Source organism: Cydia splendana, chromosome 5 (assembly GCF_910591565.1).
Source record: "Cydia splendana chromosome 5, ilCydSple1.2, whole genome shotgun sequence".
NCBI lineage: Eukaryota > Metazoa > Arthropoda > Insecta > Lepidoptera > Tortricidae > Cydia > Cydia splendana.
In genome coordinates, this window is record NC_085964.1 from 13,633,963 (window position 1) to 13,660,245 (window position 26,283).

General features: G+C 38.4%; 3 protein-coding genes and 1 long non-coding RNA gene across 4 annotated transcripts; 1 reads left to right on the forward strand and 3 right to left on the reverse strand.

The window, feature by feature from the left end:
- Positions 1 to 9: 9 nt before the first annotated feature.
- LOC134790748 (large ribosomal subunit protein uL29) lies at positions 10 to 1,453 on the reverse strand. Its single transcript, XM_063761670.1, has 3 exons — positions 1,362 to 1,453; positions 736 to 872; positions 10 to 259 (listed from the first exon to the last, which is right to left on the reverse strand). The coding sequence occupies exons 1-3, from the start codon at positions 1,362 to 1,364 to the stop codon at positions 28 to 30; spliced, it is 372 nt and encodes a 123-aa protein (XP_063617740.1). The 5' UTR covers positions 1,365 to 1,453; the 3' UTR covers positions 10 to 27.
- Positions 1,454 to 6,606: 5,153 nt separating this feature from the next.
- Positions 6,607 to 7,973, reverse strand: LOC134790750 (uncharacterized). The gene is made up of 2 exons (XR_010144212.1): positions 7,731 to 7,973; positions 6,607 to 7,321 (listed from the first exon to the last, which is right to left on the reverse strand). It is a non-coding gene; the product is annotated as an uncharacterized LOC134790750 (long non-coding RNA).
- A 258-nt stretch (positions 7,974 to 8,231) lies between these two features.
- LOC134790749 (alpha N-terminal protein methyltransferase 1-like) lies at positions 8,232 to 9,770 on the forward strand. The gene is made up of 2 exons (XM_063761671.1): positions 8,232 to 8,876; positions 9,439 to 9,770. Exons 1-2 carry the CDS (start codon positions 8,431 to 8,433, stop codon positions 9,692 to 9,694), a joined length of 702 nt encoding a protein of 233 aa, XP_063617741.1. The 5' UTR covers positions 8,232 to 8,430; the 3' UTR covers positions 9,695 to 9,770.
- Positions 9,771 to 24,652: 14,882 nt separating this feature from the next.
- LOC134790751 (uncharacterized) lies at positions 24,653 to 26,283 on the reverse strand. Its single transcript, XM_063761672.1, has one exon. It carries the CDS (start codon positions 26,229 to 26,231, stop codon positions 24,654 to 24,656), a length of 1,578 nt encoding a protein of 525 aa, XP_063617742.1. The 5' UTR covers positions 26,232 to 26,283; the 3' UTR covers position 24,653.

Consider the following 26,283-nt stretch of genomic DNA (forward strand, 5'->3'; position numbering starts at 1 on the left):
ACAAACCAAAATATTTAAGTGATTTTATTAAGCCTTAACAGCATAAACCCTTGGGGGGAAGAGAGACTTCTTTCTGATCTCTTTTCTGGTCTTGATCTTGGCTTCATGCTTTGTGAGGGCCTTGCGCATAGCACGGGTCTTCTTGGGCCTCAGGTCTAGGGGCTTGTACTTCTTGTTCTTGTAGTGGTTACGCAGGTTAACCTTCATCTTCTGGTGGTATACAATGTATACCCGGGCAATGGCTTTCCTTACCACTCGACTGAAAATATATATTTTATATTAATAAGATTTACTTTTCATCATCATATTTTCTACTTGAAAATGCAATCATCTGTACAATGCATCCAACATCCCACTCTGTAGAAAAGGCCCACAAGCTCTCTAATAATAATACTAACTGCAAACAACCAATTTCTTTCAATTTATAACAGATTACATGGTCCAGAACTAGAAGTAAGAGAGCTTGAACTATAGGTTGATCGAGATTGAATTATTCATTCAAAACTAAATAAAAACTTTTGGTTTTTTTGTATCCTGTCTCTATAATATGATGAATATTATTTATTGTTCTTTATTACATGCTCAATATAGCACTTATAGACCCTGTCAATAAAACTATTGGAAAAAATGGACCAGATCTCTTATTGGTTACTGTCCTATAATATTTATTTATAATGCATCCTGTAATAATATTCTTGACTACAAGCAATAAATAAACTAAAAAAATACACTTACATTTTAGACAGCTTGGAAGCTGCTCCACCGGTGACTTTAGCTACTCTGAGATTTGTTAACTCAGTCTTCAGCTCTTCCAGTTGTTTGAAGAGCTCCTTCTTGTCCTTCGTACGCAGTTCTGAGCACTTAACCTTACCCTGTAACAAATAAAATGTGTTCCATTATCTGTAAAACATAACTGGGCAAAAGAGGAGCGTTTAATTCTTATTGGTTATAAAGTGAAGTTTCGCCTCTCGACTGTATCCTGGCGAGACTGTCTCTGGGCCCGAGGAAACTTTAAACGTTTGTATCGTCTTAATTACAGTCGTTTTAGTAACAGTGGCTATGATAGATTGAGGTTATGAGAATCAAAACAAACTTGTACACTGACGAAAATTCCCTAGTTAAACGGGAAACCTGCACTTTCCCGTATGATAAAGCATGAAAATTTCAATTAAAATAAAACAAAACACGGCACTAGATAGAAACAATTATTTTCTAAACAGCATTCATTCACACTATAGTGTCACTGAAAATATACACTCCTGCATCTTAAATATTTCACAAATTATACAATCAGACATTAAAAATCTTATTTTATGGTAAGATCGGCACAATTAAAGGAGATTTAATAATATTTCACTAACCATTTTGGAATCTTCAAAAAATTCCTCCCTCTGTCACCATAAAAGTTGACGTAAAGAACGTTTACCATTGTGTTGCCATACAATAGCGATGTTACGATTCGACTTCACAAATCGGTTCAAACCGATTTAGGTCTGAAGTCGACTAAATCGACTTGAGTGTTCCGTAAATCGACTTAAGATACGTTCACCCGCTCTAAGCGCACCCTTTCCGATTTGTTGCTGCGTCACTTTCATTGGACATATTGAGGCATAATAAAATGTACACGAATCGACTTCAAACCACGAAGAAAAATGTTGCCATGCACATTGCCGTCATTATTGAGTCGAGTCAAGTCGAACCTTGGTATCTACAGGTAAAGTAAAATGAAACTTATGGTTCAAGTAGTAAGGTTCAATTTCGCATAGGCTTAAAGAGATCGATTTGGCGGTTTACTTGGATCGGTTTGCCAGTTTTGCGCCGCGTTGATTTGCTAACTGAACGAATTCGCGGCAATGACTCACGGAATCGCACGAGACTGCACGCTCTTTCCAGCTTGCTCGTATAGTGCTTTCCCCTTTTATCTTTAGCAATTAATGACATTTTGATTTACCGCGCAACGGAAAGTAAAAAAATATTACAAAAGTTTTAAGTCAAAAGATTTGCTGTCATGTTATTCTAAGGATTCTAAGGGTCAAACAAACCGTAAAATTTACAATTCGATTTCTTCAACTCAAAACCAAGCGACTACGGAGCGGTTTGAACTACTGATAATTAAAAAATAGAAGTTAAATCGACTTGGCCAAATCGGTTTGCAAACCGATTTGGGTTTAAATCGGAGTCGACTTATTCGGTTTGAAAATTTTTCGATTTGACCCATCACTACCATACAACGCACGTTAATATTAATAAAGGGATCCACATACTAGCAGTAGTCGAATTAAAGGCCTGTCCAGACAGAAAAAAATTTTAGCCAATCTGTTTAATTTGTCCGATCAAATCAGTCCGTGTGGACTCAAACGTCAATTTGACTCGCCGAATTCAACCGCCAATTATGACCGATAAAATGGGGTGCGGGCGAAAGAATACCTTGTAACTCTATTATTCGCGAGGGGGCATTTTATTAATCCAGAGTACTCAAATATCACCATAAATTTAAAATTGGTGGAAGAGGCCAAATTGGCGTTTGAGTCCGAACTTGGTCCGAACGGCCTGATTTGATCGGACAATTAAATTAGATTTAATCGCGAGTGTGAAGGGGGCTTAATAGACTGTAGAGCCATGGTAGAGCCCCTATTTAATATGTACTGTCAAAGTCAAGAAGTCCACAAACTAAATAAAGAAGATGAAAAGCGCGGGAAACGTGAAACGTGGCGGTTGTGTGTTTTGGTTTCTCGTACATTTAATTCAATTTAAGATCAAGGAATTGGTAATTTGTATATATTTTAGATAGTATTACATGTAAATATTTTTGTTTTCTGTATATATTGTGACATTCACTCATATTAGGTAAGTCTTTTGTAATTCTTTACAATGGGGGAGGATGATCCTCCCGACCCTGGAGGAGAAAACCTCCAGGTTGGTATAAATATTGAAATAGAGTCTAGCATGGATACTGATACATCTGTAAATAATAAAAATGATTTAAAAAGAAAAGTATATAAAAATAAGAGGTGTAAAGATTGTAACAAAAAGAGAAAGCGAAATGCTGGTGGGGAATATGTTTGCGAGTGTGAAATTGTACAAAAGACCCAAGCTCATTCTATAACAAATACTGACACAAATAAAGTAGTTTCTGATATTCAAACAACAAAAGTTGGCAGAAATTTATTTTCAACAGCTGATGTTGCACCGTTTACGGTGCATGTTCAATTAAAACAAACTGATCCAAACTCGTCTCTGCACCCGGTGTCTTTTGGTAGGTTCTTAGTAAAAAACGGCTTCAAAAATATTATAAATGGCAGCGTGAAACGTATTGGTAGGACAAGAATTTCCATGGCTTTTGCAAATCATATCGATGCTAATTTGTTTGTAACCAATCCTCAACTTGACAACGAAAATTTAACAGCATACATACCATCATTTACAGTAACGCGCATGGGCCTAGTCCGTGGTATTCCATCACAGTGGTCCGAGGAGGAAATAGTGTCCAACATTTCCGTGCCCACTGGGTGTGGAAAAGTGCTTAAAGTTCGGCGTTTGAATCATAGAGTTACAGTTAATGGTGCCGTTTCGTGGCAACCCTCCGAGACAGTTGTCCTAACTTTTGATGGTCAAGTTTTACCAAAACGGGTATTCTCATGCTACAACTCACTGCCTGTCGAACTGTATATCTTTCCCACAATCCAGTGCTTCAACTGTACTAAATTTGGTCATACGAAAACTAATTGCAGATCTAAACCCAAGTGCTTTAAGTGTGGTCAATTGCATTCCGGTCATACCTGTTCAGTGGAGGAGGACGATGCCGTTTGCTGCCTTTGCAATGGTTTCCATTTCGCCACGAACAGGGCTTGCCCGGAACACAAGAGACAGAAGGATATTAAAGTAACTATGGCTAACAATTGTATTTCTTATGGTGAGGCTGTTAAATTACATCCAGCTGCTTCAAAATCATTTGCCGATGTCCTTCTGACACAATCACCCCAACAGCCACAGTCTCAGCCAAATGTACATCGCAGTGTCAATAACCCAGCCCCGGGTACAATCATGCAGTCACACAGTTATAAAAAGACAACTTTTTTGAAACCACGTACAGTTAAAAAACTTATAACAACAGGGTATGATGCAGCAGCTCACAATGCTTTAGTTAAAGAATATATCATTCCATCTCCTCAAAATGGCTGTGCACTACAGCAAGAGTCTCCTAAAGATAATGTTTCAGTAGCTGAGGAAATACAAGCGTTAATTGATCATTTATCTCAGCCTAATGTAAGAATACCGTCCCACGTTGCCCCCATGCTTGAAGAACTTGTCTCAACTATTAAAAATAATGGCCAAAATTATACAGTGGAACTGCAGAAGTGTAATAAATAAAAAACAAGATTTAATTCATTTATTAAACAAATTTCAACCATTTGTTTTTGCCCTCTCTGAGACATGGCTCAAGCCTGGGGCTCTTCTTAGAGTCACGGGATATTCATGTCTCAGAGAGGACCGTCCTTCGCGACCTGGCACTCCTGGCGGATGGGGCGGAGTAGCTCTACTTGTCAGGAATTCCATATCATGTTCACCTTTTCATCTTCCATCCCATAGCGATGATTTTTCAATTGTTGCTGCCATTGTAAATAACATCTGTATTATTTCTGTATATATTCCTCATCCCTCATCATCTATTTTTGTTGAGCTTGAACAAATAATTTCTTCTCTTCCTAGGCCCGTCTTAATTTTAGGAGATTTTAACTCACATCACCAGGTTTGGGGTAGTTCATCGTCTAATTATAATGGAGATCGCCTCATTCATATCATAGACCAACACAATCTTTGTGTTTTAAACAATGGTTCTCCAACCCGTCGAACAGCTCCAACAGAGTCAATTAGCGCTATTGATTTATCAATTTGTTCAGTCGATCTTGCGGCTTCTCTCACTTGGCATACTCTGGAATCAACATATGGGAGTGATCACTACCCTATCATTATTACATTTCCATCTTCTATTCCGCCATCTCCGAAACCTAGCCCTAGGCTTAAGTATAATTTAAGTAATGTTGATTGGAAACTTTTCAAAACCCGTGTAGAGGAGAAATTGTTGTGTTTACCGTCCATAGATGATAGTAATGTAGTTAGTTGTTCAGTTGCATTAGCTCAGATAATGACTGAAGCAGCTGATGAAATTTTTCCGGTTAAAAACAGTGCATCAGGTAAAATACCTTCTCCGCCTTGGTGGGATGATGATTGCACACAAGCTATCAGAAACCGTAAGGAGGCTGAAAGAAAATATTGTCATTTTATGACAAATGAAAATTTTGAGACATTCATGCAAGTTGCTCGTGAGACAAAAAAATTGTTGCGAAAGAAAAAGTTCGAAGGCTGGAAGCGATTTTGTTTGTCTCTTAGTCCTAGCGTAAAACCATCCATAGTATGGAATAATATTAAAAGATTTAGACATGCTTTCAATGAGTCCTCTAGACAGATCCTTCCTCCTAACCTTGCTACACAGTTTATGGATAGATTAGCACCTGCTTCCGTCCCCGAAGAATATGTATTTCACCCTGCTGCCTTTTCATTTGACTCATGCTATTATAATACTTTAAATGAGCCTTTTAAAATGGAGGAGTTAAAAGCTGTATTAAGTGGTTTAAAAGATACTTCACCTGGGGAAGATGGAGTTCCTTATTCCTTTTTAGCAAATGCTAGTGATGGTATTCTTTCTTATTATCTAAATATAATAAATTCTGTTATCCAGTCTGGTAAAATTCCTGATTCTTGGAGATCTCAAATAGTTATTCCTATTTTAAAGCCGTTCAAACCAGTGTCAGATGTTTCTTCTTATCGTCCAATTGCCCTTTCCTCAGTATTTGTTAAAGTAGCAGAACATTTAGTTAAAAACAGACTAGAATATTTTGTAGAAAAAAACCAATTACTTTCTCATAGTCAATTTGGCTTCCGAAAAGGTAGGTCTACTTATGATAGCTTGGGTATTTTAATTTCAGATATTCGATTGTCATTTTCTAGAAATGAGTCTATAGTAGCTGCTTTTCTTGACATAAGCGCCGCTTATGATAATGTCTTAGTCTCAGTGTTACAAGCAAAACTTCACAAATTAGCTATACCAGTAATGTTAACCAATTTCATAATAAACCTTTTATCAGAAAGGTCCATTAGCCTTCTCATAGATGACAACAATAGGATTTCCCGTTTAGTGTGGAGAGGTCTTCCCCAAGGATCCGTATTAAGTCCTTTGCTATATAATATCTACACATTTGATTTAGAATCATCCTTAAATGACACGGTTAGAGTCTTGCAATATGCTGATGATTTATTATTATATTCGCCAAACCTTTCTATTGAACAAGCCAGTAGATCAGTCACTTCTTCTTTGGGCTTATTGAAGTTATGGTTAGATTCAAATGGTCTGGAACTTTCAGTGCATAAAAGTGTTGTAGTTTTGTTTACTAGAAAAATGTTTCCTCCTCCGATCAATGTGCAATTTAATAACTGCTCCATTTCCATTAAAGATAAAACCAAATTCCTAGGTGTTATTTTAGATAATAAATTAACGGGTCTTCCACATTGTGATTACATAGTTTCTAAATGTGAAAAAAATATTAATATCCTCAGGTGCGTTTCAGGAGTTTGGTGGGGTTCACATCCTTTTTGCATGAAACTCATGTATAATGCCTTGATAAGAAGTATTTTAGATTATGGGACATTTTTGTTAGAGCCAGGATATGTAGCTGGCTTCCAAAAACTAGATCGTATTCAATCCAAAGCACTCAGATTGATTTGTGGGGCCATGAATTCAAGCCCTATCAATGCCATGCAAGTTGAGTGTGTTGAGCCTCCACTTCATTTACGACGCCAATATCTTAGTGATAGATTTATTTTCCGTTGTTCCCAATTCTCTAATCACCAACTCTGGATTATCCTGTCTAACCTTGTGCTTCAAATAACTACTTCCAACTATTGGAAACACAAAAGTCCTCCTTGTTTAGTAAAAAGCTTTCAAAAACTTAAATCTATATCAGCTCCCACTGTTAGCTCTTCAACACTTCCCATTTTCCAATATGAATATGATTCTCTGACACTTATTCCTCCAGTTCTCCTCGATATTGGAGTCTCCAAGAATGATGTTGAACAAAATCAACAATTCCTGGGATTCATTGGAACAGATGGCCTGGGTGCTCATCATATGTACACAGATGCTTCTAAGACGTCAGAGAATGGTTGTGTTGGCGTTGGTGTTCTCCACACCCAATCTAATATTTACCAAAAAATAAAGTTGCCACCAGAATCCTCTGTGTACAGTGGTGAGTGCTTTGGAATCCTGAAAGCAATAGAGTTCATCATTATAATGCATCTCAAAAAAACAATTATTTTCTCAGATTCCCTAAGTTCACTACAGGCAATATGTAAATTTCCTTTCAAATCTAAATCCTATAACCCAATTATTTATCAAATCCGTAGCCTATTGTTAAAATGTCACATTAAAGGGTATTCGGTTTCCATTGCCTGGATCCCTGGACACAGAGGGATTAAAGGTAATGAAAGGGTGGATGATTTAGCTCGAGATGCCATTAGTTGTGGGGACATGTTTCCGTTTAAGAATGTGTCTGAAGACCTGTTGGCACTGCCTAAATTATACCTACGAAAGGAATGGAGGAATTTATGGACATCTGGTGCAGGTGCTGCTGCGTTACATTATCGAAGCATTCAAAAATCAATTCCTGCCAAACCTTGGTTTGCTAAAATCTCTCTGCCAAAACCTGCAACTAGTATGTTAATTCGAATGAGATTGGGTCACGTATGTACACCGGAACACCTCAAATTACTAAATCGCGTGGCCAGTTCTGCATGTACTTGTGGAGCTGATCCCGCTGATCTTAACCATATATTCTTTGCATGTAACCTTTATGATCGTTCTATACTATTAAGACAGCTGTCAGATTTTAAAGTTCCGTTTCCCACATCTATTACAACACTCCTGTATATTAATGATTCTTCTCCATATATATTTAAATCATTGTATTCATTTATTTCACGTCATAACATTAAACTCTAACTGCCTATAATTTACCTTTTCCTGATCCTTTTCCAAAATTCCGTCTTACCCGTTATAATGTAATCCTTTAATTCCGTTTCCCTGCTTTACTCGTCTGGCTGAATGCGCCAGGAGCGCGATGCCATAAAAAAAAAAAAAAAAAATAAAGAAGATACTACTATACTACGTATGTCAAGTCAAATTAGTCAAATCAATCGAATAGAAAACGCATGGAGGTCATGGAAAACGCGAATAAAATAGTACATAATACATAAAGTCTGATAAAGTATTAATATAACTCGTGTATGAAGAATTTATCGTGTTCGGAAATAAAAGTTAGTCGATATTGACTGTCTTGTGTTCCTGCATCTCGGGGATAACACATTTTATCAAGCATGACCGATTCTCAAGAAAGTATATGCTATGAAAAAGCTTTAGAGTACTGGTCCGAAATCCCGGCTACGGTTGATGGTGTACTCGGAGGTTTTGGCTTCATTTCGGATGTAGATATTCAAGGATCCAGATTGTTTCTACAGTCTATTCTCTCGTCCGAAAATCCACCATCTACTAATTTAGCTCTTGACTGTGGAGCCGGCATTGGAAGAATATCTAAGTATTTACTAATACCTCATTTCAGCTCAGTGGATGTTATTGAACCAGATGAAAAATTCATAAACACCATTAGGGAATATGTTGGAAGTAATGCAGAAAAATTAGGAAATTTGTATAAAGTGAGTTTACAAGAATTTAGACCAGAGAAAAAATATGACCTAATTTGGAACCAGTGGGTTTTAGGATATTTAAAAGATGATGATTTGCTGTCATATTTAACATATTGCAGGTAAATATGAGAAATCTTTTTGTTTACATTTTACAATATGTATTATGGACAGAGCCTGGAATTTGATCTGTAATAATTAGTTAGCAGCTTCCTATATACATATAGGTATTTATGTAATTTTTATCATTTAGTTATATGTTTCTTAAAAACCAAGTTAGGTATTATCCTAACTTGTACAATGCTATTTACCTGATAAGAAAATAAAAACAAAATTAATAAATTTATTCCATTTTAACACAGTATGATAAATGTCTTTATAAAATGATTAAATATTAACTACTGTTACCAGTAGTCATGTTGGTAAGTTCAGTTGTCAATAAAATGCTAGTTTTATACAGATGCATTTAGAAATCAACAATCATCCATGTTAAAAAAATCGTAGTGCTACTTTTGCTGGAGAACTATTTATACATTCATAATAAGAAAAAAAAACAATGGGATCTGTAATAAAGTCTGTGCAGAAAGAGAAGGGGCCATACATTCCACAACTCTTCTCTGTCCGCACAGACTCTATAAGCAATACCTATGTACATTACTATAAATTTTTCTTATTTGATTTCAGGGATGCCCTGTCAGAAAATGGAGTTATTATTGTTAAAGAAAATGTGACATCTTCTGGGAAAACAGAAAAAGATGATGCTGATTCATCAGTTACAAGACCATTGAAAGAATACATAAAAATATTTGGCAAAGCTAAATTGAAAAGGATAAAACAGTGTAAACAAACAAATTTTCCAAATGGTATATATCCGGTGTACATGTTTGCTCTTATACCTAACTTAATATCAGAAGGTGATAACAATCATTTTAAGTTATGATATATCTAGTCATATTTGCATTCAATGTGTGATGTTTACAAATGTAATGGATTTTGATCAATATAACTGAAAACAACTTACAATCTATAAATTATTTCAAAATGCTTAACACTCAGCAAAGCCTATTACACAGATAACACACTGATGCAGGTTCGCAAGCTGCTCCAGGATGTGAGTGAGCACTATAGCCGATGCCCATATATAGCAATGTCCCACTTGAAAACACTAGGGCGGCATGCGGATCTGCATGTTGTATGAAAATCGCTGTATAGGTTTTAAGCTTTTTTTTTAGTGTAATCTGAACATCCAGTAATGTTCAAATTAAATTCCATTAAAAGTCATTATTAAGCTATACCCAACCCACTTTATCAAAAATAATCACAATCACAAAAATAGTCACTTTATCAAAAAATTGTAGGTATTCAAGACCTGTTTATTAGTTTTGAAATATTTACTGTATTGTCTGTATTGCCTCATTTAAGTATTGCAACTGGAGTGTATCCTGATAACTTAAAGTCTGTTATTGTAAAGCCATTACATAAAAAAGGTGAAAAAACAAATATAAAAAATTACAGGCCTATTGCACTGGCAACAATTTTCTCAAAAATCTTTGAAAAAGTTATATATGAGGCACTGTACAGTTACTTAGATAAATTTAAACTTTTTGCAACAGAACAAAAAGGTTTCAGAAAGCAGAAGACAGTAAATATGGCCATATTTGATCTCGTACAGCCCATTATAGATGCTATGGATAGGCGTAATTATATTTGTGCAGTCTTCATGGACATGACTAAGGCCTTTGATTACGTAGACCATACAATTCTCTTAAAAAAACTTAATGCGTATGGAATACGAGGAAATGTGTTAGACTTATTCAGGTCATATTTAAGTAACAGAGATCAATATACAGAGCTCACTCAAATTTGTTTGAGGACTAAGCATCAAAAGTCTTTTCAATCAGATAAACGTAAAATAAAGTATGGTGTGCCGCAAGGAAGCGTTCTTGGTCCTCTGCTGTTTTTACTTTATATCAATGACCTTCCACGAAACATCAAATATCCCATGGTCCTGTTCGCTGATGACAGTACCGTTATAATAGAATGTAAAGATATTTATCACTATGAATCTGAAATTAATAATACAATTGTTGACATAATTAAATGGCTTAATATAAATAATTTATTGATAAATCTAGATAAGACTAAAATTATCCATTTCTACCAACGTAAAACATTTCTACCTACCAAAATATGAAGGTCAATGTATAGAGTCTGTTACCGACACAAAGTTTTTAGGAGTACAAATTGATGAAAACTTATCTTGGAAATCCCATACGGAAGAAATGTGCAAAAAACTTAGTCAGTATGCCTACGCTCTACATATATTAGCCAAAAAAGCAACTCCTCACGCAGTTTTAGTAGCATATCATGGTTTTGTAGCCTCAAAGTTGCGGTATGGTATTATCTTTTGGGGAAATTCCACAAATAGAGAATTAGTTTTTAAGGCACAAAAGAGGTGCATTAGAGCAATGTGTGGAATCAAAACACCCGACAGTTGCGTACCGTATTTCAAGGACTTAAAAATTTTGACGATGCCCTCACTTTTCATTTTTGAAGTGATAATGTTTGTAAAAAACAACGCAAGCTTGTTCAAAAAACATGTTGATGTTATATATTATATATACTACCGAAATGGGGTAGTAAACCTTTTTTGGCAAATAATTAAACATAATTATTTTTTTTTTTCCGAAATAAAAGATCAATAGTAATTTTAAAATGAATTTTAATCGTTTCTTTTAATTTACTGAGATCAAAATTTAATAAAGTAACATCATGCGCAAAGTCAGGAGGATTTTTTGATACCTTATCAAATCATTATAATATGAAAGTCGCAAAAACAGTTGGTAATCTCTGATTTAACGAAAGTCCGGCATATGACGGACTTGCCTTGAACATAATAGACGGACTTTCCAACTTAGTCAAATTTTTGGAACGTATAATTACAAAACTAAGCTATTTAGGTATTCTTGCCTCTGCCTGAACCACGATTGAGATTACACCCTTGTAACTCAGCCCTAATTTGGTGAATTCTATGACCAGTAGCGCCATCTACCGCGTGTTTAAGTTAACCACAGAACGCACGGCGTCAGCGCCGGCTGTCTGCTCTTCAGTACGCTTTTGTAACTCAGCTAGGTAGTGCGTGCATTGATGTGGAAAAAAGTGAAGCAAGAAAAAGATCGAGAAATTGCTATCTTTGGTAAGTCAGAGTGATTTTTGGTTGTTGGGGCATTCCGCTCGGTGCCCATGGCCCAGCGACGAGACGCAGTGACCTCAAATAGGCACCGTCAGATTTTAATTGTACATGTGGTTACAAATTGACTGTCGCCCCGTAAGATGACTTGCCATCGCCCGTGAGACGAAGGCATAGCCCCGTAAAACGACATGCCATCGCCCATCGAAGGCATAGCCCCGTAAGACGACATAGCGTCGTCCCGTGAGACGACAGGGGCGTCGTCCCGTGAGACGACAGGGGCGTCGTCCCGTGAGACGACAGGGGCGTCGTCCCGTGAGACGACAGAGCGTCGTCCCGTGAGACGACAGAGCGTCGTCCCGTGAGACGACAGAGCGTCGTCCCGTGAGACGACAGAGCGTCGTCCCGTGAGGCGACACGGGTCGTCCCGTGAATGTTTCGTTCCCGGAGTTGACATTGCGTCGCCCTGGCGACATACACAAATGCATCGTCTGGTTAGACGAGATGTAAGGTTATACATTCGTCAACTAATCTAGTCATTCCATTGATTGCAGACAATGGCGGAAGACACTGCATTGAGAACGTTGGGCGACCTAGCTCTAATAGCCCCGGACGACGAAGAAGAAAAGGAACTCTTCTCTGAAATATTAGGAATTATTCAAAATAACTACCCCACTGGCTGGGAAGAGTGGAAGGTCCTCGATTTGTCCCACAAGGACTTGTTTGGGGACAACTTGTCGGCGGCCACCGACAGCAAGCTGCGCTTCGCTCTACCCACCGTCGAGCTAGTTAAAGCGTTTTTTCCAAACGCCAAGGATCTTTCCGAGAGGGCCTACAGATGCATACGGAAATTCCTCTTAAAATGGCCCCTGGGGAGGGCCCTTTTATACTCACCGCACAGTGTAATGGAGAAGCTCCATGCTCCCTCCTACAAAGCTTTCATGGGGACCGTAAGAGAGCTGAAACTACAAGGAAAGCTTACGAACCGGGATGCGACATCTAGAATACTAAGCGGAGGAGTCAGCCAGTCTGATTGCAGTACACCCGGATCGATGACCCCCCAATCCAATCTAAAAGGATCCTTAGGCCCTAGAAATCTTAAGCGACACCTCGTCATGAGCAGAACAGAAGAATGCTCACCCCCTCCTCCGAAAAAGATCTCCGGCTCTATTCAGCAGGACAGTAGCGAGCACCTTATGGCTTCTGTTTTACAGATACAAATGGAGTTTTTCAATAAACTCCTGGAGATGCAATCTCAGCAAAACAAAAAACTTGATGAGATACACAAACACGCGTCAATTGGAGCCTCATCCCTAAACATTTCATATGGATCTAGGTCAGACATTGCTTCCGAAGAGGCAGATTTTACCACGGAACCCTGTCAAATCGGAAGCAGCGAAGACGAGGTGGAATCAGTTCGCGATGATGAATCCAAAGAGGTCATCGAAGAGGAAATTAGGAAAACTGAGCAGCGCTTGAAGGAACTTCAGTCAGCCAAGGCCAATGGTAAATCTCCTATAAGGCGACACTCGTTGGAAGCTTCGACGTTTAACTTCAAGCCCCATACGACAGAATCGGAGGCAAGACTGTCGAAAGCAGACCCAATACTGGTGCAGCAAGGAAAGGACTGTCAAAGGCTAGAGACCGACGGCTGGACGAATATAAAATTTTTGGACGTCCAAAAGAAGTTCCAAGCTACACCGATGTTCTCGTCACTTAAAGTCAACAACCAATTTGCGGGAATTACGCCGAACTGGACGTCACTACAAATACTAGAGAAGGCCGATCTAACCCTCGGAGCGGTTACTAATGGTCTTTTACAACAAAGGAAAATTTTCGATGAGCTGTGTGATAAACTGCCAGTCAAGCTTAAACAGAAAGTTGGTGAAGAATTTCTTGCCAACAATTCGAAGTTTCGTCAAAGCTCAGATGACCTGCTCCAGTATGTCTGTGGACGAAGGGCTGAAATTATACGACAAAGAAGGAACACATATAAAATCAAGAATAAAGTCCTCCACGAAGTGCTCCACAGCATACCGCCTTCAGACACGCATTTGTTTAAGGAGCCCGAACTGTCACAAACAGTAAAAGACCAAGGGGGAATACATAATTTTTTTCCATTTAGGAAGGCTTTCAAATCCCTCCGGCCTGCCAAAGACGGCAACAGATTTTTTCGAAAAGTTGAGGCCATTAACCGGAGAGTACAGTTTAGAAGAGAATCTTTCAAGCGCAACAATTCCTACAGGAGGTTGCAAACAGCCAATGATAATACCAGAAAGAACATACCGTACAGAACCAGGAACAATAGAAATACTGGAGGCCGAAACAAGTGGGGGGGGGCCAAAAAACAATGACTTCAGGGCAGGTCAACTATCAGCTTACTTGAAAATGTGGTCACAAATAGGAGCTCCGTCGGAAATTTTAAAAATAATATCAGGCTACAGAATCCCTTTTCGGAAGAAGCCCCCTTTGGTAGAACTGTCGAGGCATCAAAAACCCTTTATGATTCGTCCTACTACAGAGATGGCAAGGGAAATACAAGATATGCTAGCAAGCGGCGCGATTCGCGAAAGCAGACACAAAAGGGGGTTTCTTTCAACAATGTTCCTGAGGAGAAAGACCGATGGATCAAATCGACCCATTTTCAATCTAAAGACTCTAAATCAATACGTATATGCCCCCAAGTTCAAGCTCTTAAATCATTACAGGGTGCCAGCAGTTCTAAACCCGAAAGACTTTATGACAAAAATAGATATCTCGCAAGCATACTATCATGTGCCGATAGTACCAACACATTGCAGATTCCTATCTCTGGCATTCAACGGGAAAACTTACGAGATGACTTGCTTGCCGTTCGGGCTGTCAAGCGCGCCACATGCCTTCTCAAGACTGACGAACTGGTTGGCACATTGGTTCAGACAGACTGCAGGCATAAAAATGGTAGTTTACCTAGACGACTTCCTCGTAAGTCACCCGGACCCAGACACACTACAAAGCCAATCGCGGTTTGTAGTTCAAAAACTGGAAGAGCTCGGCTGGGTAGTAAACAAGAGAAAGTCCCAACTGAAACCAACTCGGTGCTTAGAATATTTGGGCATAATCTGGAACACCCTCGAGAACAAAAAGATGCTCTCAGACTCCAAGACCGGGAAAATAAAAACCCTAATCAAAAAATTCGTCATCAGAAAATCCTGGAGCTGGAGAGAAGCAAAGGTTCTTCTAGGAAAACTAAACTTTGCGTCGTTCACGGTTCCGTTAGGAAGACTACATTGTCGATGGATGCAGATAGACTCCAACAAGCTTCTAAAGTCAATGCGACACACAAGACACCTGATATCAGATGCATCCCTGGCCGAACTGGATTGGTGGACAAGAAATATAAAAAGAAGTACAGCCATACACCAATCCAAACCGGACACGTTCATCACCACCGATGCGGCAGATGCTGGCTGGGGTGCAATAGCGAACAACCAGAAATTGTGGGGTCGCTGGGACGCAGAACAACAACAATGGCACTGCAACCAGAAAGAACTGTGGGCTCTCTACGAAACTATCAAAAGGTTAGGATCGTCTCTGAGAGACGTGGTGGCCATATGGCAGACGGACAACCGAACGGCAGCGGCTTATGTAACCAAACAGGGGGGCACAAAATCAAGAAAGCTTTTGGAAACGACAACAGAAATCCTTCGGTTGTGCGACCGATACAACTGCTCCCTCGTAGCTCGCTACATTCCAGGGCCGTACAACGGACTGGCAGACAGTCTCTCGAGGTCGAAGAACTTACCGGAGTGGCACCTAAAACCTTCGATAACGAAAGTGGTGTTCCAGATACTGGGCACTCCGGAAATAGACTTGTTCGCATCAGTGAGGTCAGCAGTGGTGCCGAACTATGTGTCGGAAGACGCGACGGACATCAGGAGTCGGTTTACGAATGCCTTCAGCCGACGTTGGCAATACAAACTGGGTTGGATATTCCCACCTCCGGCTCTGATCCCAAGGGTACTCCATCACCTACAAGAGTCGACAGGTATTTACCTAATGGTAGTTCCGGATTGGCACAAAGCATTTTGGACGCCAGCAATAAAACAACGAGCGATCAAACAGCCATGGCACATCCCAGATCTTCCTCATCACCTCGTGGATCTCGAGACCAACCTTCCACCACCAGGAATAAAGTACCTCAATTTGCAGGTTTGGACAATACGGGCTGGACCGATGAACTCTTCAATTGGGACAATTCGGAGTTAGAGCTGTTACAAGCTTCTTGGAGAAATTCAACCTTAAAGACTTATCGCCCAGCATGGCGTAGATGGTGTATGTGGGCATCCGAGAACCAAGTAAACGTAGCTGATCCAAGGCCAACTGATCTGGCCCGGTTCCTCTGTCATTTGTGGGAAGTAGTGAAGCTGGCACCTAGTACCATTTTAGTCCATAAGTCGGTAGTAGCTACGTTTACAAACCCTAACAGAAGTAGTCTGCTAGCTACACATCCAGTTGTGGTTCACACGCTTAAAGGAATCCTATCCAAAAAACCCAAAGGTAGGGCTCCTCTTTTGTGGAAATTGGAAGACCTGTTAAACTTCTTGGAGTCATATAATTTAGATGAAGGAAGTTTGTTTGCTGTTTCTCGTCACGCATCAACATTACTACTCCTTGCATCAGGACGAAGAGTGCATGACTTAACGTTACTGAGCATACAACCGGGCCACTTCGAAGAGAAAGGAGAAGAGTTAATATTTTGGCCAAAATATGGATCGAAGACTGATAGCTCTACATACAGACAATCTGGGTGGTGTTTGAGACCTAAGGCAGAGTTAAGATTTAATCTTGTTCATTGGATTAAGCAAGTAATAGCCCTGTCGCAAGTACGCCGGAACTCTAAGCAGCTAGAAAACCTTTTTATTACCACGCGAGGTGTTGTGAAAGGCGCATCACGTGCGGTCATAGCTGGGTGGTTAAGAACCCTTTTCAAAGAAGCCAGCATATCAGCCACAGCTGGAAGCATCCGAGCTGCAGTTGCCACTGAGAATTGGACTTGCAAGAATATGGATATTGATGAAGTCATGAAGAGGGGAAATTGGCGATCCAAAAACACCTTCTTCAACCATTACTTTCGGGAAATTCAATCAGCTGCGGCAGCTAGTAATAATAATAATCTAAACGTTTGTTTTTCTCCTATTGACTAGTGTAGTAAAATTTCTATGTATCTCCTAAATAGTTAACAGCTGATTTATAAGAGTATGAATAAAACCAATTATGTAGGTTGCTCATTACCTCGCTCAAGGTATTTTGGTTAAGTGTTGATCCGATTTAAGATTATAAATCAAGACTTATTAGTCAAGGTATTATATTTTCATTAGGTTACTCAATTGTAACAAATTAACCCCTTTCCGCATACAATGCCATATAGGGCGGATGTGATATTCAACTCTATTGACAGCTATTAAAGTTCAAATTTAAACAAATAATTTTTATTACATGCGGTAAGGGGTCAATAAGTAGCTCTTTGAGCCCTTAAATAAATATATGGTTTAAGTGTTGATTCAATACAGGATTATAAATCAAAGACTGATAATACATGGTATTATATTTTATTTTTATTAGGTTACTTTATTGTAGCAGATTAATAAGTAGCTTTTTGAGCTCTTAAATAAATACTTTGTGTAAGTGTTGATTCAATACAGGATTATAAATCAAAGACTGATAATACATGGTATTATATTTTATTTTTATTAGACTTCTTAATTGTAGCAGATTAGTTTCTAATTTCTTGAGTTCCCATATAAATATTTCGTTTAAATGTTGATTGAATATAAGATTATAAATCAAGACTAATAATACAGGGTATTATGTTTTCTTTAGGTTACTCAATTGTACCAGATTAATTAAGTACTTCTTCGAGCTCTTAAATAAACATTTTTGTTTAAGTGTTGATTCAATATAAAAATGTATAATCCAAAGACTAAGAATTCAGAGCATTATATTTTCTATGCTACTTATTTGTTTTGCAGCAGATTAACTAAGAAGTTCTTTGAGTTCTAAATAAACATTCCATTCGAATCTCATGCGAAATTTCTTATTGGTCCTTATTTTGTTATCCCATTTTTAATATATCATATAATATATATATATATAATATACAGCATTCACAGTACGCCCGAACCAGCGCCGGCAGAGGTTTAAACACGTCTCAATCGTGGTTCAGGCAGAGGCAAGAATACCTAAATAGAACCGTTTTTCCCCCGAAGGGTAAAAAACGGATATTTAGGTTTCTGCCGAAGCCTGAACCACGCCTAAGGGCCTTGCCGGCTTAAGGTACTGAAGAGCAGACAGCCGGCGCTGACGCCGTGCGTTCTGTGGTTAACTTAAACACGCGGTAGATGGCGCTACTGGTCATAGAATTCACCAAATTAGGGCTGAGTTACAAGGGTGTAATCTCAATCGTGGTTCAGGCTTCGGCAGAAACCTAAATATCCGTTTTTTACCCTTCGGGGGAAAAACGGTTCTAATTTCTGATATTTTAAAAATAGAATAAAGACAACTAGTTCTTATGCTACCTACGTAGTTACTTTCAGATGCACAATCTTTTCAAAAACTATTTTTAACAAGTTTTTTTCGAACGGCATCGCACTATGACTTCGCTTCGAGTTCAAAACACGAAATGACTTGTTGAGGCAGATTGCTCTGAAAGTGGTTGTCACAGCGCCATCTGTTTTACAGTGACGGAACTAGCGCGAAAAACTGGTTAATCGACTGGACTCCAAAGTCGCATACGCCTTCAAATTCAAAAGTTATGACGTGTTGACGGACTTGCCTTGTAGACGAGACGGACTTGCCCACAGTGACGCATAATATTTTTTTTCTCAAAAATGGACGGCAAAGTCGACTTTGCCGTTTAAAAAATAGGTTGCGAAGCGCGTAGTTTATGGTCAGTCAAAAAATTAAAAAGTTAAAAACATTGCAGTCTCGATTTTGGGACTGCAATGTTGCATACAAATTCCATTATTTGTCGAGTTCCAAACTTTTTAAAAGTTGAAATGGCCATATCAAATGAAGGCACAGGCCCATTAAACAGCCAAACAGATGATTAGTACCGCGACTATTTAGCTGTCTCAAATAGGTTGGCGTATTTTCGGCAGAAAAATACACTTCTATTTTTTTATTAAAAAAATAAAAAGGCGGCAAAGCTAATTTTTTCAATTGTTTCTACTTTTTTCTGTGAAAATATATACGTAAGAAAGTTGCTTTTGTAAAATATTTCTATGATATTTATATTTCTTGCACCATTTTTGAGAAAAGCACTATATATGACTCGGCTGGAAGGCTACTTGCTGGCTTCGGATTCAATTAAACGGACTCCCAAGGTCGTCCGTTTAAAACGAATCCTCAGCCTGCAAGTAGCTACTTCCGAGCCTCGACAATAATGTACTATTGCCATCGTATTTTCACGGAAACCTCGGACGGAAACGCACGAACGTGTTATGCTATTTCAGTCAGTCTCAGTACAATAAGTACTGAGGTTGACTGAAGTAGCATGACAAGTACGAACGCTTCCGAGAAAATACGATTGCAAACAATTATGCACTACATCTGTACTATAATCTTTGGATTCTTTGGTTTATCAAAGGTTCTAATCAGATTGAAATTGTGTGAACATTCTTATTGGGCCTTACGAGGACAGGGTTCAAGTGAAAAACAAAACATCCCACTTTACGTATACGGGAGGTTTTTTTACTTTTTATTTTACGAATATGTCCTCGTTTATAAGGTAAGATAACATTTATTTCATTGAAAATATCCAAAAATTAAAACAATCATAATAAGCTAAAATAGTTCTTAAATATTATAAATGTACAATCACGGATTGATATACTTAAGCAGTTTAAGATTCCTAGTAGTAGTAGCTAGCCGCTGACGTACAGACGGACAGACCGAGTACACATCGAAACTAAGGGTTCCTAGTTGACTACGGACCCCTACGGGAGGTCAGGAGAACCCAAACAATGAAAAAAATGGAAAATTCAAATAAACTTACAGATATTTAATTTATTGTAGGTAGGCATCAGATCCAATTCACAGAACTCTTGTAAGGGGCATTGGGGTAAGTGTGGGATTTTTCGACTAGTTTGGAAGCCTTCAGGGTCAATTTTTTTGTTCACTTTCGAGCTTAAAAGAAATGTCCAATTATTATTCTGAAATAGGAGTTGTATGCAGACATACGATTTTAAGGTTTTAAATATCTCTCAATTACTGGACACCTGAATAAAACATTTCAGAACAAGAATATCATATTTCCACAAAAATGGTGCATATTTTAGGGGCTGTTCGCTTGCTCCTTAATAGCGGAATCAGTTATGAAGTTGACCCAAAACATTTTTTATTAAGCTATGAGCTTCATCACATATGATCTTTGAGGAATTCTAAGCATTTCAAGCCTGGGAGGCAATAAGGGGAGGGGGGGTACAAAGATGGCCGCCACCCGTCATCATTCAAAAAAATCTGTTCTGGTCCTGGTGGCTACTAGGGCAAGTTTGGTATCATTTTCGTATAAACCGAAGACGTAGAATTCATTGCTGGTATTTGTTTTTTTCAGTTTCATAGTAATTTTACAAGAAAAACGTAAAAAGATGAAAATTTAGAATGGAGATTTTTGCTTTGAGAGCTAATAACTTTTGTATAATGGCCAAAAATACTATACAGAAAATACTATAATAAAGCGCAATTTATGCAGATTCTAAACATATACACATTTAGTAATATCCTATTGCAAAAAGATGGTGAAAAAATTATTAAATGACCGCAGCGCGGGTAGTTGGACTCTCGTGTGCAGAAAATATTTATTTACGAAGAGGGACAGACAGCTAGAAAATATCCCTCCAACGGAAGCCGCTCTTCGCCAGCACACACTTCGGGCAATATACCAAGGAGTCCATGTCTGGGGACAGGCCTTAGTGCCTCTCCAAAAGCTTCCGAGTCCTTCTTCTTGGGGCTGGAGAATGGAAGACAGTGAATGGACTCCTGTTTGGTCAGATTTATCCGATGTTGCAAGTGTGTGCCTGGAACTCACTCGTTGCCGGTGCAAGGCAGGTTGCAACAATCGTTGCAACTGCATAAAAAGAAAATTAAAGTGCACAGAATTATGTCTGTGTACTGGAAACTGCGGACATTAAATATACAGAAAGCATTTTATTCGTCATCATAAAATCTAGCAAAGTAAGCATACCTACGTAGATACTCGTACTCGACCATTTTGTAAGATAAACGCCGCCTAGCGAGAGTCCAACTACCCGCGCTGCGGTCATTTAATAATTTTTTCACCTCAGCAGCTCGAACAAGAGTACTTTGCTTCTTAAAAACAGTGAGCAAAATGCGATTTTGCTCATTTTGTCTCACTCAGTGAGCAAAATCGCATTTTGCTCACTGAGTGTGTCTTAGTCAGTGAGCAAAATGCGATTTTGCTCACTGAGTAAGACAAAATTACATTCAAGTGACCTTTATAGTCAAATGTCATTTCAACATGCGGGGTCTAATACAAGTTCGATATACTTGGGTTCTATTATCTCTGTCCCTCTAGGTATGTTCTCACTGCTTAGGGTGAACAATTTTGTGTACTACACGAGATCAAAGTTATTTACATCTCGTGCGCTTTTGAATCCCTTACTACGCTCAAGATTCTAAATTAGATTCACTCGCTACGCTCGTGAATCTATTATAGAATCTTTCGCTTGCACGGGACTCAAAATAAGCACTCGAAGAAATATCAAACTTTGATCTCTTGTTGTACAAATAACTATTTCAGCATCTTTTTGCAGCAGGATATTACTAAACGTGTATATGTTTAGAATCTGCATGAATTGCGCTTTATTATAGTAATTAAAACCAAAATATTACTTTGCTAATCCGCGAAAAGATAACGTGCTAGTCAATCAGTGCTAACCCGTTATACTTACTTGCGTATTTTTACATGCAACTAATATTCCCACCCTCCCACCGCAAAAATAAATACGCAAATAAATATAACAAATCACCACCAAAAGAATAAACCTCGACACGTGTTTCGCCTCTCTACGAGGCATCCTCAGGAGTTGTTGACGGTCTGACGCCCGGCAACGGAATGACCTGTCTAGAATGGTCGGCCATATTTATACCTTGACCACTCCCCCTACCGAGCAAGTGTGAGTGAGATGGAAAAATTCGTAATAACGGCGATGACGCAACATTCAATTGTTCGTTAAGAATCATGCCCCTATTGTTGTACCTAATTATTTCCAGTTGTTCCAGAACACCCAAACGCAATCCCTTTTCGCAAACATGTAAAATATCAAAAGAATGATTCTCAGATAAAGTGTGACCTGTATCTAATAAGTGCTTTGCAAAATTGGACTTCTCTGGATGGCTATGTCTATATGACGCAACATGCTCTTTATACCTAGTAGTGAAACTACGGCCCGTTTGCCCCACATACACTTTATTGCAATCGTCACAGGTAAGCTTATAAACTCCAGACTTTTTCCCATTCTCGATCTTATCTTTGCCATTGCAAAGCTTTGAGTGCAAAGTGTTATTTGTCTTAAAGGCCACAGGAATGTCGTTAGACTTCAAAATTTTGTAAATTGCATCAGACGACTTGCCAACATAAGTTACGCTCGCTTTATATTTCTTAATCGGTTCAGAGGATCGCGCCGCATACAACATAGTGTTGACCATACTATTCCGCTTTTTCCTGATGATACCATCCACAACAGACTTATCGTAACCATTTGAAACTGCTAAGTGATAAATATTATTTAATTCAATCTGATAGTGTTCATCAGAAAGAGGCACAGTCAACATTCTATGCACATAACAATGAAAAGCAGCCAACTTATGCTGCCACGGATGCGTGGAAGAAGCCGCACCATATATGTGCATAGAATGTTGACTGTGCCTCTTTCTGATGAACACTATCAGATTGAATTAAATAATATTTATCACTTAGCAGTTTCAAATGGTTACGATAAGTCTGTTGTGGATGGTATCATCAGGAAAAAGCGGAATAGTATGGTCAACACTATGTTGTATGCGGCGCGATCCTCTGAACCGATTAAGAAATATAAAGCGAGCGTAACTTATGTTGGCAAGTTGTCTGATGCAATTTACAAAATTTTGAAGTCTAACGACATTCCTGTGGCCTTTAAGACAAATAACACTTTGCACTCAAAGCTTTGCAATGGCAAAGATAAGATCGAGAATTTGAAAAAGTCTGGAGTTTATAAGCTTACCTGTGACGATTGCAATAAAGTGTATGTGGGGCAAACGGGACGTAGTTTCACTACTAGGTATAAAGAGCATGTTGCGTCATATAGACATAACCATCCAGAGAAGTCCAATTTTGCAAAGCACTTATTAGATACAGGTCACACTTTATCTGAGAATCATTCTTTTGATATTTTACATGTTTGCGAAAAGGGATTGCGTTTGGGTGTTCTGGAACAACTGGAAATAATTAGGTACAACAATAGGGGCATGATTCTTAACGAACAATTGAATGTTGCGTCATCGCCGTTATTACGAATTTGCCCATCTCACTCACACTTGCACGGTAGGGGGAGTGGTCAAGGTATAAATATGGCCGACCATTCTAGACAGGTCATTCCGTTGCCGGGCGTCAGACCGTCAACAACTCCTGAGGATGCCTCGTAGAGAGGCGAAACACGTGTCGAGGTTTATTCTTTTGGTGGTGGTTTGTTATATTTATTTGCGTATTTATTTTTGCGGTGGGAGGGTGGGAATATTAGTTGCATGTAAAAATACGCAAGTAAGTATAACGGGTTAGCACTGATTGACTAGCACGTTATCTTTTCGCGGATTAGCAAAGTAATATTTTGGTTTTAATTAGTATGGATTTCCGCAAAGTAACGCCTGATTCTATTCACTACTTTATTATAGTATTTTTTGTATGATAGTTTAATCCACTATACAAAAATTATTAGCTCTCTAAGCAAAAATCTCCATCCTAAATTTTCATCTTTTTACGTTTTTCTTGCAAAATTACTATGAAACTGAAAAAAACAAATATCAGCAATGAAATCTACGTCTTCAGTTTATACTAAAATGATACCAAACTTGCCCTAGTAGCCACCAGGACCAGAACAGATTTTTTTGAATGATGACGGGTGGCGGCCATCTTTGTACCCCGCCCTCCCAGACTAGACGCACGCTTCTTATTGCCTCCCAGGCTAGAAATGCTTAGAATTACTCAAAGATCATATGTGATGAAGCTCATAGCTTAATAAAAAAATTTTGGGTCATATATGGCAGCGATCCATAACTGTTTCCACTATTAAGCCCCCATTCGCACGATATCTTTTTCAACGCGCGTTAAAAAAGCGCTTGAATCTGTCCGCACTCTAAATTCGATTTAACGACTAAGGGTTAAAGTCGAAAATCCAACAACGCTTGATAAATAGCGCCACCGCTGTCGTGTGAATACATACATGGTTTTATCTATTTGTGTCATTCAAACGCTTTTTTAACGCATGTTGAAAAAGCTGCCGAATGGGGCCTAAAGTCCTTATAGAACATGTATAAATGCGACGGATGTCAAAATCGAATAATCATTAGAATTTATTATTCGTTATTAGTCCCTTTCTTAAGTATATTAAACTTATTTAAATAACTTGAAAACCATAGTTTGTGCTAGACTAGTTATAGCTAGACTAGGTAAACTTTAGTTGTTCAGTACCTCATATCTTCTAATAGGAGCCATGTCGATATTGAAATTACTAACTTTAATATAATTTCTAACATATTCTCGGTCACTCTCTGTTAGTGAAGTCCAACTTTCCAACTCTACTAATATTCGAAGGCTCATACAACTCTGAATAATCCTTTCAATCGATACTATAGTTAAAAAATCAGAATGCATGATCCGAAATTCTTTTAAATGGATCAGGGGATTTTTATCTAAAAGTTTGAATACAAATTCATCTGTTATATTAACGGCGGTACCTAAGTGAACATATTCTACATTTAAGGCATTAGCAAGAACAAAAGATAATTGATCATCATTGCAAGTTGCTACACAAGTAAACTGCTTTAGATTTCGGAATGGCAATAACTCTAACTTTTTTGTATATAACGACGTATGTTGTATCAATGTACAATTATAGAGAGTTAAATGTTCTAGAAGAGGGCACATCTGGCTAATATACATTAAAGCGTTTAAATCTATTTGATCCACGTGTTCAAGGTGTAGATGTATGATGTTACAGCCCTTAACTTGAAGTATCTGTTTAACTTGATCCCCGTAGAAATCACACGACAGTAATTTAAGCTCACAAAGGTCCTTAAGACCTATGAGCATCATTAAATCGCCATGCACAGCATTGTGGAAGACGGTCATGCTTCGTATATCCGGACACATATCTACTGCTAACTGCAAATGGTTTGCCGGTGCATATCGACTAACATATGTTTTCAACTTTAATGGTCTAGCAGAAGAAGTTGTTAAATCAATGTATTCTAAAACTTTACCAATATCGTCACAGCGCCCAATGTCCTCAAGGTTTTTACTCTTAATGAGTAATCTTGCAAAGCCTTCATATGTCACAGATGTCCTGTATAATTGTGTAGCTTTCAGGGTTAATAACTTAGCCAAGATGTTAATACTTTCATTTGTCACGCATTTGGAACTAGATACATCCAATTTTTCGATTTTTTTACAATTTTGTATTAGACAATGTAAGATATTATCAGTGCAATCGTAATTTATTGTCAAGTATTTAAGATTATGAAGTTCTTTGAGTGCTTCAATTATGGATCCTTCCATGTCGGCTGTTTTCCAGCCTCCAGAGAGGGACCCCAGGTTCAGGTAAACTAGACCTGAGAGCATTTGTAATTTTGAATAGAAAACGCTACGCATCATTTTTGGTATGATATCGATAGAAACATAAGTCAAATTTCTGGTAAACAAAGTCTCGACCATTCTCACAATGACATTCATTTCACTGACAAACTTTCCCATAGATCCTCGGAAGTGTGCCTTTTTAGTGGTTTCCAATAGCGTCGACAGCGCTCTTATAACTTCAGTTACCAGTAAATCATGAACCATCCATGGAACGTTGTAATCAATGTAATTACGAATACTATCGATGTGACGCGATAGTGATATTTGAGCAATAGTAGTGTCCCGCTGAGCTTGTGTTGAAATGGGCGCCATGAGAAGCTCCGCCTGTACTGCAATCCAGTCACCAAGCCTGCTCAAAGCTAAGCTTTCAAGCGGTTGTGGTTGTTTGTATCTCGACATTGTCCTTGGCCTGAAAAAAAATGTTTAAGTACATATTTTAAAATAGGTACTT